General features: G+C 46.3%; 1 protein-coding gene across 1 annotated transcript in view; it reads left to right on the top strand.

Annotated features, from left to right (window-relative positions):
* SNW1 (SNW domain containing 1) overlaps positions 1–14,646 on the top strand; it is a 72,440-nt gene that overhangs the window by 44,754 nt on the left and 13,040 nt on the right. Inside the window, exons 4-6 of the mRNA XM_078659978.1 lie at positions 10,014–10,109; positions 10,197–10,303; positions 14,016–14,120. Coding sequence (XP_078516104.1) covers positions 10,014–10,109; positions 10,197–10,303; positions 14,016–14,120 — 308 coding nt within the window. The remainder of the gene's footprint in view (positions 1–10,013; positions 10,110–10,196; positions 10,304–14,015; positions 14,121–14,646) is intronic.

The raw sequence follows: 14,646 nt of genomic DNA, 5'->3' as shown, positions 1-14,646 counted from the left end.
AATCCTGTCCCTCGACGTGAATCTTGCTCTTAATCCTGTCCCTCGACGCCGGGATAATACAAAAGTAAGAACTGGACTGTGCCCTGAGCCCGAAACGTGTCGCATGAAAAAGTAGCTGTGGTTTCCTAAGGTGAAGAGAGCTCCTCTTGGTCGGAATCTGCACGACGTAGTCCAAGATGGCGCCCCGCCGGAGCTGATCGCCGGGACCATTGAACCTGCGGGGAGTCTGGGCTGCAAAAGAAGGCCCGGACTAAGAAGTGGATGGTGAGCGCGGTGTGTGCAAACGGGAATGTTGGCTCGACGCTGAGAGCGGACTACACCTTCCTAAAGCTGTGATGCTGAGCGGTGAAAGTCCGCCCTGCTGGGACAGTGATCCTACAACAAGGAGGCATAGCGGACTGTTCAGACGGGACCTACTGATGGTGGGGTGGTTCTATACGCCTAAACAGCAACACCGGTGCGACCTGGATTGGCGGTCACGGCCCAGAAGGGTAATTGCGTGCCGCGAACCTGCGCCTCTATCCTGGACTTTGCAACTTGTGATACCAGCTGCAGCAGAGACTACGGGGAGGGACCTGATCGATGCCGATCTGTCTTGGGGAGTCCTTCAGCGAGAGGTGACGGAGACGGCCAGAGGCTGCTGGACCGGGGGAGCGGAGTGTACTTAAAAGAACCACGGAGCCTAGGAGGCCTGGAGCTGGATTCCTCTCCTCCCCCCCCCCCCCCCCCCCCCCCCTCACTGTTATCTGTATACACCATGTGGAACACTGAGGTAAGAGGCGAGGGCAGTCCCTGGCAGCATGGTCCTGGGTGCACCCTTTGGGAGATGGGCCCTGGTGGGGGGGAAATAGTGATATTACCGACCGGATCCGACAGCCCAGTGGGCACCGGATAAGCTGGTCGTGAAGCCAGAATCGAACTCAAGGTGTGACCATTGTAGAGGCCACAGAGGGTGGTATGAGAGGTCTGAGGGATACCCTGGTGCGGCATCCGTGGGCGAGAGTGTCTATCTAATTGTCAACAACAACCTGGACTGGAGGTCCCCCTGGGCCAGGTCCCACCCCTGCCCTGAAGAAGGGCTGAAAGGGCACTAAACTAACGTCGGATGTGCCCCCTGTCCCCCCCCCCCCCCCCCCCCCCCCCTTGTGACCTGAGTAACCTGGAAGTTTGGCCGTCCATTGGCTAGTAGGCGGCAGCTTCCCGTAGTGTCTGTGGGGGAGAGTCCCTATCAACAAACAAATGCTGGATCGCTTAAGATGGCGAAGGATAAGGAGCCTAAGTCATCAAGACAGAGGAAGCTAGATGGATTTGCTAAAGTACTCCCCACGTTGATGGGTAGAAGAAGGTACTACACCTCTCCCGGACACCGCAGCCATATTACAGGTGATCCATGAATTCAGAGAGCCTGGAGGGGAAGGTGGCGGAGATCCGCCCGGAGGTCACATTACTATGCCATGACCTGAGAAAAGTCTGAGTCACGGAAGCTGAACACCGCATCTCATGAATGGAAGATACCTCTCATACCATACGTAAAGACGTGACAGGACTTTTAGCCTCAATGAAAGAAGTGGCCTGGAGGGTCGACGACGGCGAAAATAGGGCCCGCATGAATAACCTCAGATTTATTGGTTTTCCAGAAGGCACAGAGCGAGCGGACCCAGGCCAGTTCCTCCTGACCTTTCTAAAAGATGTCCTCCCAGACACACAGTTCTTGACATGCTTCATCATAGAGACGGCGCATCGAATGCCAAATGTCTGCCCGCCACTGGGCCCCCCTGGAATCTTGATAGCCCATTACTTTAATTTCCAGGATCGTGATCTAATACTTCGTGAGCTGTGGCAAAAAGGAGAAATGAAATACTAAAATACACGAATAATGGTATTCCCGGACTACTCACGCGATGTGCAAAAACAGAGATGAACTTTTGACCCAATCAAGGTAAAACTTAGAACACTCGGGATCCAATACATGTTGTTATTCCCTGCTAAGCTTAAAGTCATCTTCCAAGGAACACACATTTTTTTTCACCGAACTGCTCTTGTTGGGGCGTAGAACATCACATTAATCAACAATACCCGCCCACAAGGCAAAACGTGTGTATATACCGTGTATATACCGTGTGTAGAACACTAATCGTTGTCTTATCACACGGGGTGTATATATCACAAAAATTTACAATGTTTTAGCAAAAATAACCTATTTCCTGCTCATGGTTAATTGCTATACATCAATTACCTTGACAAATTTCTAAAAATTGCTTCATTTCCACTGACAGTCTCTCAAGAGGGGACAGCACTTGATAGCCAAATAATCACAATCAAGCGGAAATACGTCTAAAATAGACGATTAACACCACAAAATTAGTGTAAACGTAAAAAAAGTGTGAAAAAGGGAAAGTGATCCCTCACGGGCGAACCACCCAGGGGAGAGCTGGCAGGTACTCACCAGGTCAACCCATTGTTCTGTGGGTTGACCTGGTGAGTACCTGCCAGCTATTAGACCATCATCCTTTGGCATTATCTTCAAACCCAAAAATTCCAGCGTGAATCTCAAAAATGCATTCTGGATATTCAGCCATCCATGAAATGCTTTCAAGGTATCTTCATCACCTCTCCAGATAACAAAAATTTCATCGATGTACCTCTTCAGGTCCGTAGATGACTAAAGAACAGATTCCCATGTGTTAAAACCGTTGCCTTTTCAAAATTATGAACATACAGGTTTGTCATATACACCCTGTGGGAGTGAAGCCTGATTAAAACATATTGGACCAAGATACTGAGGGAACTTAACAAAATATTGGGAGCTCATCTTGTTAGAAGCTAGGTATGCCCTAGTGGGAATCCCTACGGAGGTAGACCTACCAAGTAACAAACTCACGTTGGCCAATCTGGGGTTGGTGGTGGCGAAGAGGGATATAGCTCAATACTGGGGTGTCCACCAACTCTCTACACTCAAAGAATGGAGAGCGTGCTTAGATCTATATATGATGGCAGAAAAAACAACATATAAAGCATGGGGATGCCCCCGGAAATTCTGAAAGATTTGGACTTTTGGATAGAATACTATGGCTTAGACATGAGAGATGAGAAGGAGAGCTAAGATTTGATAACGGGGAGATCAGGGAGAGAGCCTTGAAAACCGTTGTCTCTGACCTATTGTCGATGGATGTAGATAATCCACGTATGACCCTCATTAACTATAAATGTTTGAAACTTGAATCTAACCTCATGCTCTTTTTCAGGGAACTCAATGCTGTATTTTTTCCCCTAAGCCAATTCATAATGCCTGTTTTGCAGCGTGAATCTTTCTGGATTCACTATGCTGTGCATATTCCGCAATCTGGTGGTTGGGTCCGGATTCGTAGTCTTTTTTTTTTTCTCTCTTTTTTTTTTGTAGCCCAAGTGGGCGTCGACGTCCCACCATTTGGTGTCCCTTCGGTGACGTCGGCGTACTTCCGGCGGAAGCTACCACCCTTGGGCGCCATCTTCAGATTCTTTTTTCCGCCATTGGGTCTGGATCGTCGGGTGAAGCTCCAGAAGTTTTTAAGGTGGAAAGGAGAAAATATAGCAAATCTTCAACAGAGAAGACCTGAGAAGATCGGGAGAAAAGGACCTTTAGAGAAGAGACGATGAAGAAAGGAGAGAACTTCGAAATCTTCGATGTCCTTGGAGGAATGCGCACACAGGGGGCCCCCTGAGCGCAGGGATGTACAAGACGCCCTTTAAATTCTGCAAGAACTGCCACCACAAGTTCGCATAGACAGACCAGCACCCAGTCTGCAACCTCTGCCTACCTATCGACCACGAGAGCAGAGACTGCAACGCCTGCTCCGTCTTCAAGCCGAAGACACTCCGAGTTCGAGAAAGACAGAGGACGGCTCATCACACGATGCAGGGCAAGGGCCAAGCCCCGACGCATTATGAACTGGGCCTCTCCACAGACGACGAGGACAACATCGCCGAAGGCCCAGATGACTTCACGGTCGACGAGACCGATAAGAAAACGCCTGATAAGGTAGGAGAGTCTACGACCCCGAAAACTCCCACAGGGCCTCGAAAACCAGAGGCAGACTCTCGAAAGTCTGAGCCCAGAGCCTCGAAAAGAGCACCGGCGCCGAACAAATCGACGACCGAAGCTGCATCCTCTGAAAAAGAGCCCAGCGGATCCTCCGAGAAGGACTCCCGGAGGCCGAAGACCAGCGAAAAGCAAAGGTCATCGAAGCAGGCCCCCGAAAAAGGGCCTTCGACTTCGACGTCGAAAGAAAAGGAGCCGAAGAAAGCTTTGACGTCGACGGCGCCGCCGAAAAGGGCGGCCGAAACGCTCGACGACGAACAGGCCGCAGAGATGCAGAGAAAGAGGCTCGAGGCCGAAATGGAGAACATCCTTCAGAGAAAGAAGGATTTCGATGAAAAAATGGGAAGTTACAAGATCCCCTCGAAGCCGGCAACGAGCGTCGCTGTGGTACAGGAGCTCGAGGAGTTCGACGTCGAAGAGCCGCCGAAAACTCCGGAACCGTCGGAGCACGAAGAGGAAGACCTCTACTACACAAAAGGGGATTACGGGGAACAGCAGTCAAGCTACGGCTCAGGTTCCTCGACAGCCCAAGACCAGGAATGGCAGGACATCGAGGCCGAAAACCCAGAGGAGGCTGTAGAAACATACCCCTCGAGGCCTTCACCACCGGATGACATTGGGGCATACAATGAAGTGATCAGAAAGGCGGCAGCAGCTTATGGAGTTAAGATGGAGGAGGAGAAACCTGAAGCAGACTTCCTGCTCGAGACATTGCTCCCCATACAGACAAGAAGCCAGTTCCTGCCCATGCTCAAGAGTATCACAGACCAGGGGAAGGAAGCCTTCAAGGACCCGGCTACGTGCAGATTAGTAACGCCGAGGACGGAGAAGAAATACAAATTCTCCTCCCAAGACCCAGCTTACATCAAGGGATCCGTCACAGCAGATTCTATAATCGCTGCAACGGCCAGGAAAAGGGCAAACGTCCCAACAATGTCTGGACCTCCACCTGACAAAGAAAGCAGGAGGATGGACCTAACTGGCAGGAAAATTGAGAGGAACGCCGCAGCGCACTGGCGGATGGCGAACTCCAACGCCCTCCTGAATAGGCATCAATACCAGCACTGGGATGAGATGGGACAGTTGCTCAAGCACCTCCCGGAACAATACCTTGAGAGGGCATCACACCTTGTGGAAGAGGGGAAGAGCATCGCCAATTCGTGCCTGAAGACAGCCTTGGATGGGGCAGAAACATCCAGCAGACTGATGGCTATAGGCATCACTGAGAGAAGGCAAGCCTGGCTCAGGATCTCAGGTTTCAAGGCTGAGGTTCAGCACAACATCCTGAACACACCCTTCAACGGGGAATCACTGTTCGGAGCCCCAGTTAATGAGAAGCTCACCCAATTGAAGAAGGACAACGAGACGGCAAGGTCCATGGGGGCCCTGCAGTTCAGGGGGATGAGAAGAGGCACTCCTACACGGAGGCCGAATGGCAGAGGTGGAAGTCAGCGAGGAGATTCTCACCAGAGTTTCCACCAGGGGCAACAGAGTGACAACCAGGGCCAGCAGAGGCAAGGCTGGAACTACCAAAGCAGGGGCCAGTCCTTTCGGTTAAGAGGAAATGGACGGGGCCAGAAAAGGAGAGGCGGTGAACAACCACCCTCTAAGTGACTTCACACGGGAGAAGGTGCTCCACCACCCAAACCCTCCGGGGGAGGAGCACGGAAAAAGAGGGAGGAGAGGCCTACACGGACAAAACACAAAGGAACATGTAACGCCGGTAGGAGGAAGATTGAGATTTTTTCTCCAGGAATGGAGGAAAATAACAACAGACAAGTGGATACTCAATATCATGCAGTTCGGATACTGCATAGAGTTGGAAAGAAGACCACCAAACAGAAAACCAAAGAAAAGACAGCACTCGGAAAGAGAGCTGCAACTACTGCAAGAGGAAGCCAAAGAACTCCTCCTCAAAGCGGCCATCGAACGAGGTCCTTTCAAAGAACGGAACAAGGGAGTGTACTCAAACTACTTCCTAGTGCCAAAGGTGGACGAAAGTCTAAGACCCATCCTGGACCTACGGTTCCTAAACAAATACGTCAAAACGCAGAAATTCAAAATGACGTCCCTACAAGAGGTCATCCCACAGATAGACAGGGGACTTCTTGTCCACCATAGACCTCAAAGATGCGTACCTGCACATCCCCATGAACAAGCAGCACAAGCACATGCTAAGGTTCACAGTAAACGAGGATCACTAACAATTCACGACCCTCGCTTTCGGCCTAAAGTCCGCGCCAAGGGTGTTCACCAAATGCCTCGCGGCAGTGGCCGCACACCTAAGAAGAGAGGGGATACACGTGTACCCCTACCTCGATGACTGGCTGGTAAGGCAAGCTCTTACAAGACATGCAAAGAACATGCAGGACAGGTGACAAGAACACTAGCAAGCCTGGGTTTCTCCATACACTGGGTCAAATGCTCAATAGAACCAGAGCAAGTGAAGATCTTCCTGGGAGCCCAGATCGACACCGTCCAATGCAGAGTCTTACCGAGCGAGAAGAGAACGCTCAGCCTACTGAGGGAGAAACGTCACTACCAGAAGGGGCGAGCTCTGACAGTGAGGACTGTGAGCAAGATCTTGGGGATGATGGCATCATGCATACACTTGGTCCCCAATGTACGCCTACATATGAGACCACTCCAAGAGTGGCTACAACAGCAATGGTCACAAGCTACAGGAAGTTGGGAGGATCTAGTGGTTGTAACGCACAGGGTGCAGGAGGAGATAAGGTGGTGGACCAGGGAGAGAATAACAGAAGGGAAACCTCTAACACCACTGGACCCAACAGTGACCATCACCACAGACACATCCCAGAAGGGGTGGGGCGCACACATGAACAGGCTCAGAGTGAGGGGTCTGTGGAGCCCTACAGACGCAGTCAGGCACATCAACTACCTGGAACTGAAAACTGTGTTGCTAGCCCTCAAGGCTTTTCAGAAGCACCTGTACAACCAGAAGGTGCTAATACAAACGGACAACACCACAACGATGTTTTACATAAACAAACAGGGGGGAACTCAATCGTTCCCTCTGTCAAACTTGGCACAGGAGATCTGGAAATGGGCTATACCACTAAAAATAGACCTGCTAGCCATGCACCTGCCAGGGAAGGACAATGTAGAAGCAGATTGGCTCAGCAGGCAGATTTCAGCGTCCCACGAGTGGGAACTCAATACTCAGGAAACAGAGAGACTATTCAGGAAATGGGGCACGCCAACAATAGACCTATTTGCAACACACGAGAATGCAAAAGGCCAGTACTTTGCATCCAGGCAACCAGAGGCACTGTCCTAGGGGAATGCCCTATGGATAAGCTCGTCGAAAACATTTGCCTACGCTTTTCCCCTGATACCACTGATCCTGAGGGTTCTCAACAAATGTATGAAGAGCAACATGACGCTCATCCTTGTGGCACCACAATGGGCCAGACAGACCTGGTTTTCTCAGATAATGGAGATGGCGCAGGGGCCACCACAAAAGTTTTCAAAAAGAAGAGACCTACTCTCCATGGAAAACGGAGAAATCCTACACCCAGAGCCAGAGAGCCTCAACCTCTCAGCCTGACTTAGAATTCGCACACCTAAAACTACCAGAGAGCACCCTGCGGGTGCTACGAGAGGCAAGAAGGCCCAGCACACGCAAGTGCTATGGGGAAAAATGGAAAAGATTCACTCAATGGTGTTTCAAGAAACAGCTCCAAAGGAAACTGACCAAGGAATCCACGGTGCTAAGGTACCTCACGCACCTAATTAAGGCTATGCTAAGCTCATCCTCGCTGAGGGTGCACCTGGCAGCGATTGTGGCATACACAAGAGGAGAAACAGGGAGAAGCTTTTTCACATCCCAAGTCGTAAAAAGATTCCTGGAAGGAGCTAAAAGAATAGCCCCGCCAAAAAGAATGCCGCCACCGGCATGGAACCTAAATGTGGTACTGACGGAGCTCATGAAAGCACCTTTCGAACCCATCCACAAAGCATCACTGCAAATGTTAACAATGAAGACGGCCTTTCTGGTAGCAATCACCTCGCTACGGAGGGTGAGCGAACTGCAGGCACTCACACTGCAAGAACCCTACATCCAGATACACAGTGACCGGGTCGTGATGAGAACAGACCCACACTTCATGCCAAAGGTGGTGTCAAGGTTCCACATGAATCAGAGTATTCAGATACCTAGCTTCTTCCAAAACCCCACTACAAGCGCAGAGAGGTCACTCCACACCCTAGACGCTAGAAGGGCTGTGATGCACTACGTTGAGAGAACGAAGGAACACAGGAAAACAAAACAGTTCTTCGTATCCTTCGCAAACAGTTACATGGGCAAACCAGTGACTAAAAACACCATAGCGCGATGGATCGCACAGACAATACAATTCTGCCACAAACAAGCTGGCCAGGAGCTAACTGGAGGGGCACAGGCCCACTCCACCAGGAAGAAAGGAGCAACAATTGCCTTTCTGGCCAACACACCAATCCAGGACATATGCCTGGCGGCAACATGGGCTTCAGTGCACACTTTCACTAAGCACTATTGCGTGGATGTACAGATGAACAAAGAAGCACGAGTAGGACAGAAAGTGCTTCAACATATATTCAACGACCAACGCTCATCTTCCACCCAACCGCCACAAAAGTGAGGAAAACCGCTACAAAATCTATGCAAAGCATAGTGAATCCAGAAAGATTCACGCTGCAAAACTAATAGTTTCTTACCTGTCGGTGTAGTTTTGCAGCTTGAAGATCTTTCTGGATTCACTAGCGAACCCACCCGCCTCCGCCAGAAAGATGAGGCTGGAGAAGAAGGTGGAAACACATAGAAAGAAAGAAAGTTGAAACTTAGAAGATACGTGAAAAGATACGTGAAAAGATACGTGAAAAGAATTACGTTAAAAAAAAAACACGATTAACAAACAAAGCCATGGATTCACTACAAAGACAGAAAAGGAAAAAGAGACGGAAAAAAAGAATCCGAAGATGGCGCCCAAGGGTGGTAGCTTCCGCCGGAAGCACGCCGACGTCACCGAAGGGACACCAAATGGTGGGACGTCGACGCCCACCTGGGCTCCAAAAAAAAAAAGAGAAAACAAGACTACGAATCCGGACCCAACCACCAGATTGCGGAATATGCACAGCATAGTGAATCCAGAAAGATCTTCAAGCTGCAAAACTACACCGACAGGTAAGAAACTATTCGACATCCAATATGTATTGTGTTTCAACGGTTTCTTTGTCTGTATGATAACACCCAAAAAAATAATAATCAGTTTAAAAAAAAAAGTTGTACATCATGTACGCAACTCATTTTCTTTCAACAATATGGTCAGTGTTAACTACACCAATGATAAAATAACCCATTTTCAAACAGGGTTTGATAGTACAGATTGCGGTTCATTGGTGTGACATCTGTGGTGGTGTAGATCGGAGCCCCACTGGTGCTAATTGAGGCCTTTCTAAGTGGAGCTCCAAAAATGCAGTAGCTATAGTAACAAGGATTGATCCTCCGCAATAGGTATTGATTGGCACACCAGATAAGATGCACCAATGGTGCGATTTGTCAGTGGGGCGCCTATCCTGGTTAGGATCAGAGCTTCATCCATAGTGGAACTAATCTGGGCTTGTGTGAATGCTACCGATCTCTGAACTTGCACTTTGTAGCAATCAAAAGCTGTCCTGATTAGACATTGTTGTTGTTCTGGTGTGGCGATCCCAGCAGTGCTTTTAGAGGTTTAATAACTTCTACTTCACTTCTGCTAGTCGTTGACTGCTTTTTGACTTTGAAAACGTTACTGCCATATCAAAACTTTCATTGTCTCCCCTGACAAAGCCTGAAATTCACTTATGTGCCGATTAGATATGTTTGCATGCTTCTCATTCACTCTTGAATGCTATTTATTAGTCTTTGTGCGTAAGTATTTTATTTGTGTTGCAGGTTATTTACAGTAAGTACACAGACCTGGTTCCAAAGGAGGTCATGGACGAAGATGACCCTGATCTTGCTCGACCAGATGAAGAAGCTGTGAGGGAGGTGAGAAAAAGCACAGATTGATCATTTTGCTTAGATATCTGTGCAGCCTTGTGCAGCTCCTACATCTGTATGTCATTTGTATTACAGTTAACTGAGAAGACACGGTTGGCACTGGAAAAATCTGTCTCCCAGAAGGTGGCCGCTGCCATGCCTGTGCGGGCAGCAGATAAGCTGGCACCAGCCCAGTACATCAGGTATTTCTCAGCAAATTGGCTTTTTCCTATTCGCATTCTGTGTAAGGGGAATCTGAAAAAATGGAACAGAGCATGGTAATGATCCAAGGATATACATAACTTGAGTATATCTCTGGGTCTCCGTGTGATTCTGTACCTGCATGCTTTTACACAACCTTAATTGAAGGTCTAAAAATGGTGTGACCCAGCTAAACATCTGCTGAGTGCCATACATACCCACAGTACAATCTTTTTAAAGTGGGTGTCAAGCGTTCCTTAAAATTTTCTTAAGGACGCTGTGTGACTAGATCTAGTCGGTGCATGTATATATAGTCAGGGAGATCTTCGGCATATATACATTTTTTATGCGAATACTTGGGTGGACACCGATGATGAAGCATGTCACCGACCAGGTCGGTGTGTGAGGGGTTTCCTAAAAAAGAAAAAGATCTTTTGCTTTTGCTTTCTACACCTTTCTCCGTGCTGGATTGCTGGGACTCTGTGTCCTGGGGTTACTCCTTTCTTTTGTTTTATTATTATTGAATTCTAGGGGCCTAAGGAGTAGGAACCCACTGAATACCCTTACTCTCTCTTTGTTGATTACATTTTTCTTATTCATGCCACATATTCAAAAAGATCAGTCACCCAATAAAAGTGCTTTGAGAGATGCAGCATGACGTTCTGAACAGATGGTGCAATCACTAATCAAACAATGTATCTGAATGTAGCAATTTTTGAACCTATTTTGGGCTAATTTTAAGTGACTTAAAATCCTGTAGCAAGCTGTATCGCCAGCGATAGTTAGTAGCATTTACTTTGCTGGGATGTGTGGAAGACAGTGAATTCTTCTAAATGGAAACATTATGACTCGAACACAGAAGGACAGCAATTCTAACAGTACTTTGCCTGTTAGGACATCTCTCCTGATTGATTAGCTTTGACTATCCTCACCAAGGACAGGACCTCAGAATACGTTTTCTAAAGTAAATTATATTTTATTTCAACAATTTAATATCAATTGGCCATATTTCTTGTCAACTTTTCAGTGACAACGAGGTAGATCCTATAATGTTCGTCTCTAAGACATTCGCCCTTGTTCAGTTTGATTACAAGCATGTAGCATCATCCTGGTCCTCTGTATAATGAGGGTAACTGCTACTGATGAATCTGGAAAGTATATCCTTGTTTGGAAAAGAGTTGTTACAGCGAAGTAGTTTTTGCTACCCAAGCAACTGATTCTCTGCGGATTCATGCATTTTGAGTAGACTTGAACTCTGCACCCTACACCTCTCAGGGAGAAGAGGGTGCAACTGATAAAAAACGTATCTGAAAATATTTCTGAGAAATGCTCCGAAGTCCATGCAGTAACATTGGCAAAGTATGGGATAGGTTTCTAAGCTGGAGCTGGGCACATTTTTCTTCTAGTGTTATGTTTCTTATTAGTTAGCAGTATCTGCTTGCAAAGACTTTGGCTGGCTGGTAGATTTCTAATAACCTAACTGTATACTGGTGATCTATCTAGATTTAGGCTGCTTTGCAGTGACTTGACTTTAAACATTAAACTTGAGAAACAAAAAGTAATTTAGAAAGTAAAATGTATCTATTAATATCTAGCATGCGCAAAGTACATAAACCACTTGAGACAAGCTAGTCTCAAAGGAGTTCAGTCTCTGAGAAGTCAGAATGAATGCCTTTGCACAAGTACTTTTTCTTTGTGGACAAACCATTAATGCTTCGGTAATGCAGGGGCTGGGTATCACTGTTTTTCCAAACTGATGTGAAAGTCACATAACAAATGAGGAGTTGAATGTGGCATTTATGCACTTTTTCACCTGCCAACCTCAATAGCAAACGTAAAATGACATTGCGCTCCTAAGATTGAGCAGATCTGTGCACTATTTTTACATTCGGAAGAAAATAGTGACTATGGGTATCTTGGTAAAGATGTTATATTAACTGTGATCGCAGAAAGGTTGGCTTTTAAAAAATAGTGTTGCAGTTCCGTTTTGGCTAATTGTTTTCATTTCTAGGGGTTCATGCCTTTAGCTGGATGTTAAATGCAGAACCTCCCTCATTAAGCAATAGTATTTTCTATTGAGCATAGACTATCTCTTAGAATTGAAACACATCTAGCAAAGTGAAATCTATACTAGTGGGGAGTCAAGTGGATAAATGCAGATTTATGCATAGTCTAGTTCTGTAAAACTGCTGTGAGAGCCTACAGACAGATGAAGCAGGGCAAGGACGTGAATGTATCTGACACTTAAGTTAATGTTAATTCGGTATTCTGAATTTCCACTCCCATCAGTGGGAATGATGGGAAAGAAATAGCATTTTTGCACCAGCTTTCTGTTGTAGATTGTAAAGTTTAACCATTTCTTACTTTTTGTGGTTAGCGGATTGATATTGCCTTTATATTGCGTTTTGCTGGCGTTAATGTAGACCTCACGCGCTGTTACCTCAAAATCTGAATCGTGCTTGTTGCATTGCTCTAGACCTGATTGTAAACCACTAGGTGCATGACCAAAGTGATTTCTTGGCGCTGGGAGTCTGTTACTTGACACTAATATTGTAGCCTAAAGTGCAGACAATGTCAGTACCTTCCTAAAAAGTGCAAAGCACATCTTATTATTATTGTTATCCATCATTCTTGTATGGTGAGTGATGGAGTTCTATGTTTTGGCTTTGAAGCCTGACACGGAATGGCCCCCACATCCCTTTTTTTTCTCCTTTAAATTTCTCTCTTGGGGCAAGAACTGAAACAAGAAGTATTTAATGAGCGATTAACCTATAGATGATGGCAATGAGATTAACTTTTCTGTTGGGTTGATTTGGCATAGTAATTAGTTTGTCAGCATGGAATTGCTTCATAAAAATGGGGCTGGGTGAAGAAGAGGACTGATGGTTTGTGGTGACAGGTCAAGTAAAAGTTAATGGAACTTGAAAGGATTTGAATGACTTATTTTGATTCCGGATACAACTGAATTGGGCATCGTTAGTGTAATTTGATGTTTAATTGGGCGTAATTGTTCCCCTCTTTAGCAGAATACCTTTCCAATGCAAGATACACAGGTTCGAAGGGTTTATTAGGTTGCCTTTTTTGTTTGATCTCTCTAAATAATACAGCATCGTACATTCATTAAAAAATTATTAAAATTTAAATTGGAGGTGAGGGTTAATCCTAAGCGTAGCTTCACATCAGTAATGCAACTCTGCTGCAATTAATTTTTTTTCTTTTTAAAACTTCAAAATGGTTAGTGTAGTTTAAACTTCTGGTAGCAGTGCAGCTCTGAAGTCAGGTCTCCCTCCAGGGCACACATTTATTTTTCTGTGCTTTTGAAGTTGAGATTTACGTACTTTATTCACTCTGTGTGTAATCCGGTGCTTTCCCTAGAAAGTGGCTGGTGGCGGCAAACCTTTGAATTCAGTCTGCCATGTAGGTATAAGGAGTGCTCTTTAATGATAAAGGCCCCCTATAGGAAATTCAAACAAATCTTGGACCTGCCTGAAGATGGAGATTTTTTTAAATCAGATTGAGACTCCATAAACTATGTATCTCTAATGAACTATTTTAGAGATAAGCGACTTATTTTATTAAATCTAGAATACCCAAGTGCTTGGCATTTTGAGACTGCTCTATATTCACTTGTGTAAATTAATTTTTGTTTGCAACTTCTCTTCCTTGATCACGCTAATCTGTTGTTTTCTTTCATGATGCAATCTCCTTATGCAGGTATACACCATCCCAGCAGGGTGTTGCTTTCAACTCTGGAGCAAAACAAAGGGTTATTCGGATGGTGGAGATGCAGAAAGATCCCATGGAGCCACCTCGATTCAAGTGAGTTGTCATAAGACTTAGTGCTTGGGGTGAGCAGAATTGGTTGGAGAGCAGGCATCCAGAGACTTATGAATTATGCTATTCCTGATATGAATATAAAGCATCATCCTCCTTAATAATGCGTTGATTGACTCTTGGTTGCGTGTAGGAAACTGGACAGTTTGCAGATGTTTCCCCATTTTTCCCCCCATTGGAACCGCTAGATGCTGGTTTAACTGCACGGAAGCATACTAACCTGGCTCCAGCTTTCTTTCCCCTAAAGCAGTGGTGTTCAAACTTCTTAATGCTGCCCCCCCTGTTAAAATTGAGCCCTTCTGCAGATTTTTTTTCTTCCACAATTCTGCTATATTGGCAAAGTTGAAGTATGTCTAAACATATTTAAACATTGCAGTTAAGCTCTCTTACCCCTTTTTACACATACTCCCAGTCAGGATATAAATAACAAATTGTTTGTGAAGGCCCATTACAAGGTGGCTTACTGCTGCTCATGGTTTTAACACTTAAAACAAAGCATGGAGCTTCTCTT

The sequence above is a fragment of the Lissotriton helveticus genome, chromosome 9 (assembly GCF_964261635.1).
Source record: "Lissotriton helveticus chromosome 9, aLisHel1.1, whole genome shotgun sequence".
Lineage (NCBI taxonomy): Eukaryota > Metazoa > Chordata > Amphibia > Caudata > Salamandridae > Lissotriton > Lissotriton helveticus.
This window is presented reverse-complemented; position numbering and strand designations above follow the sequence as displayed.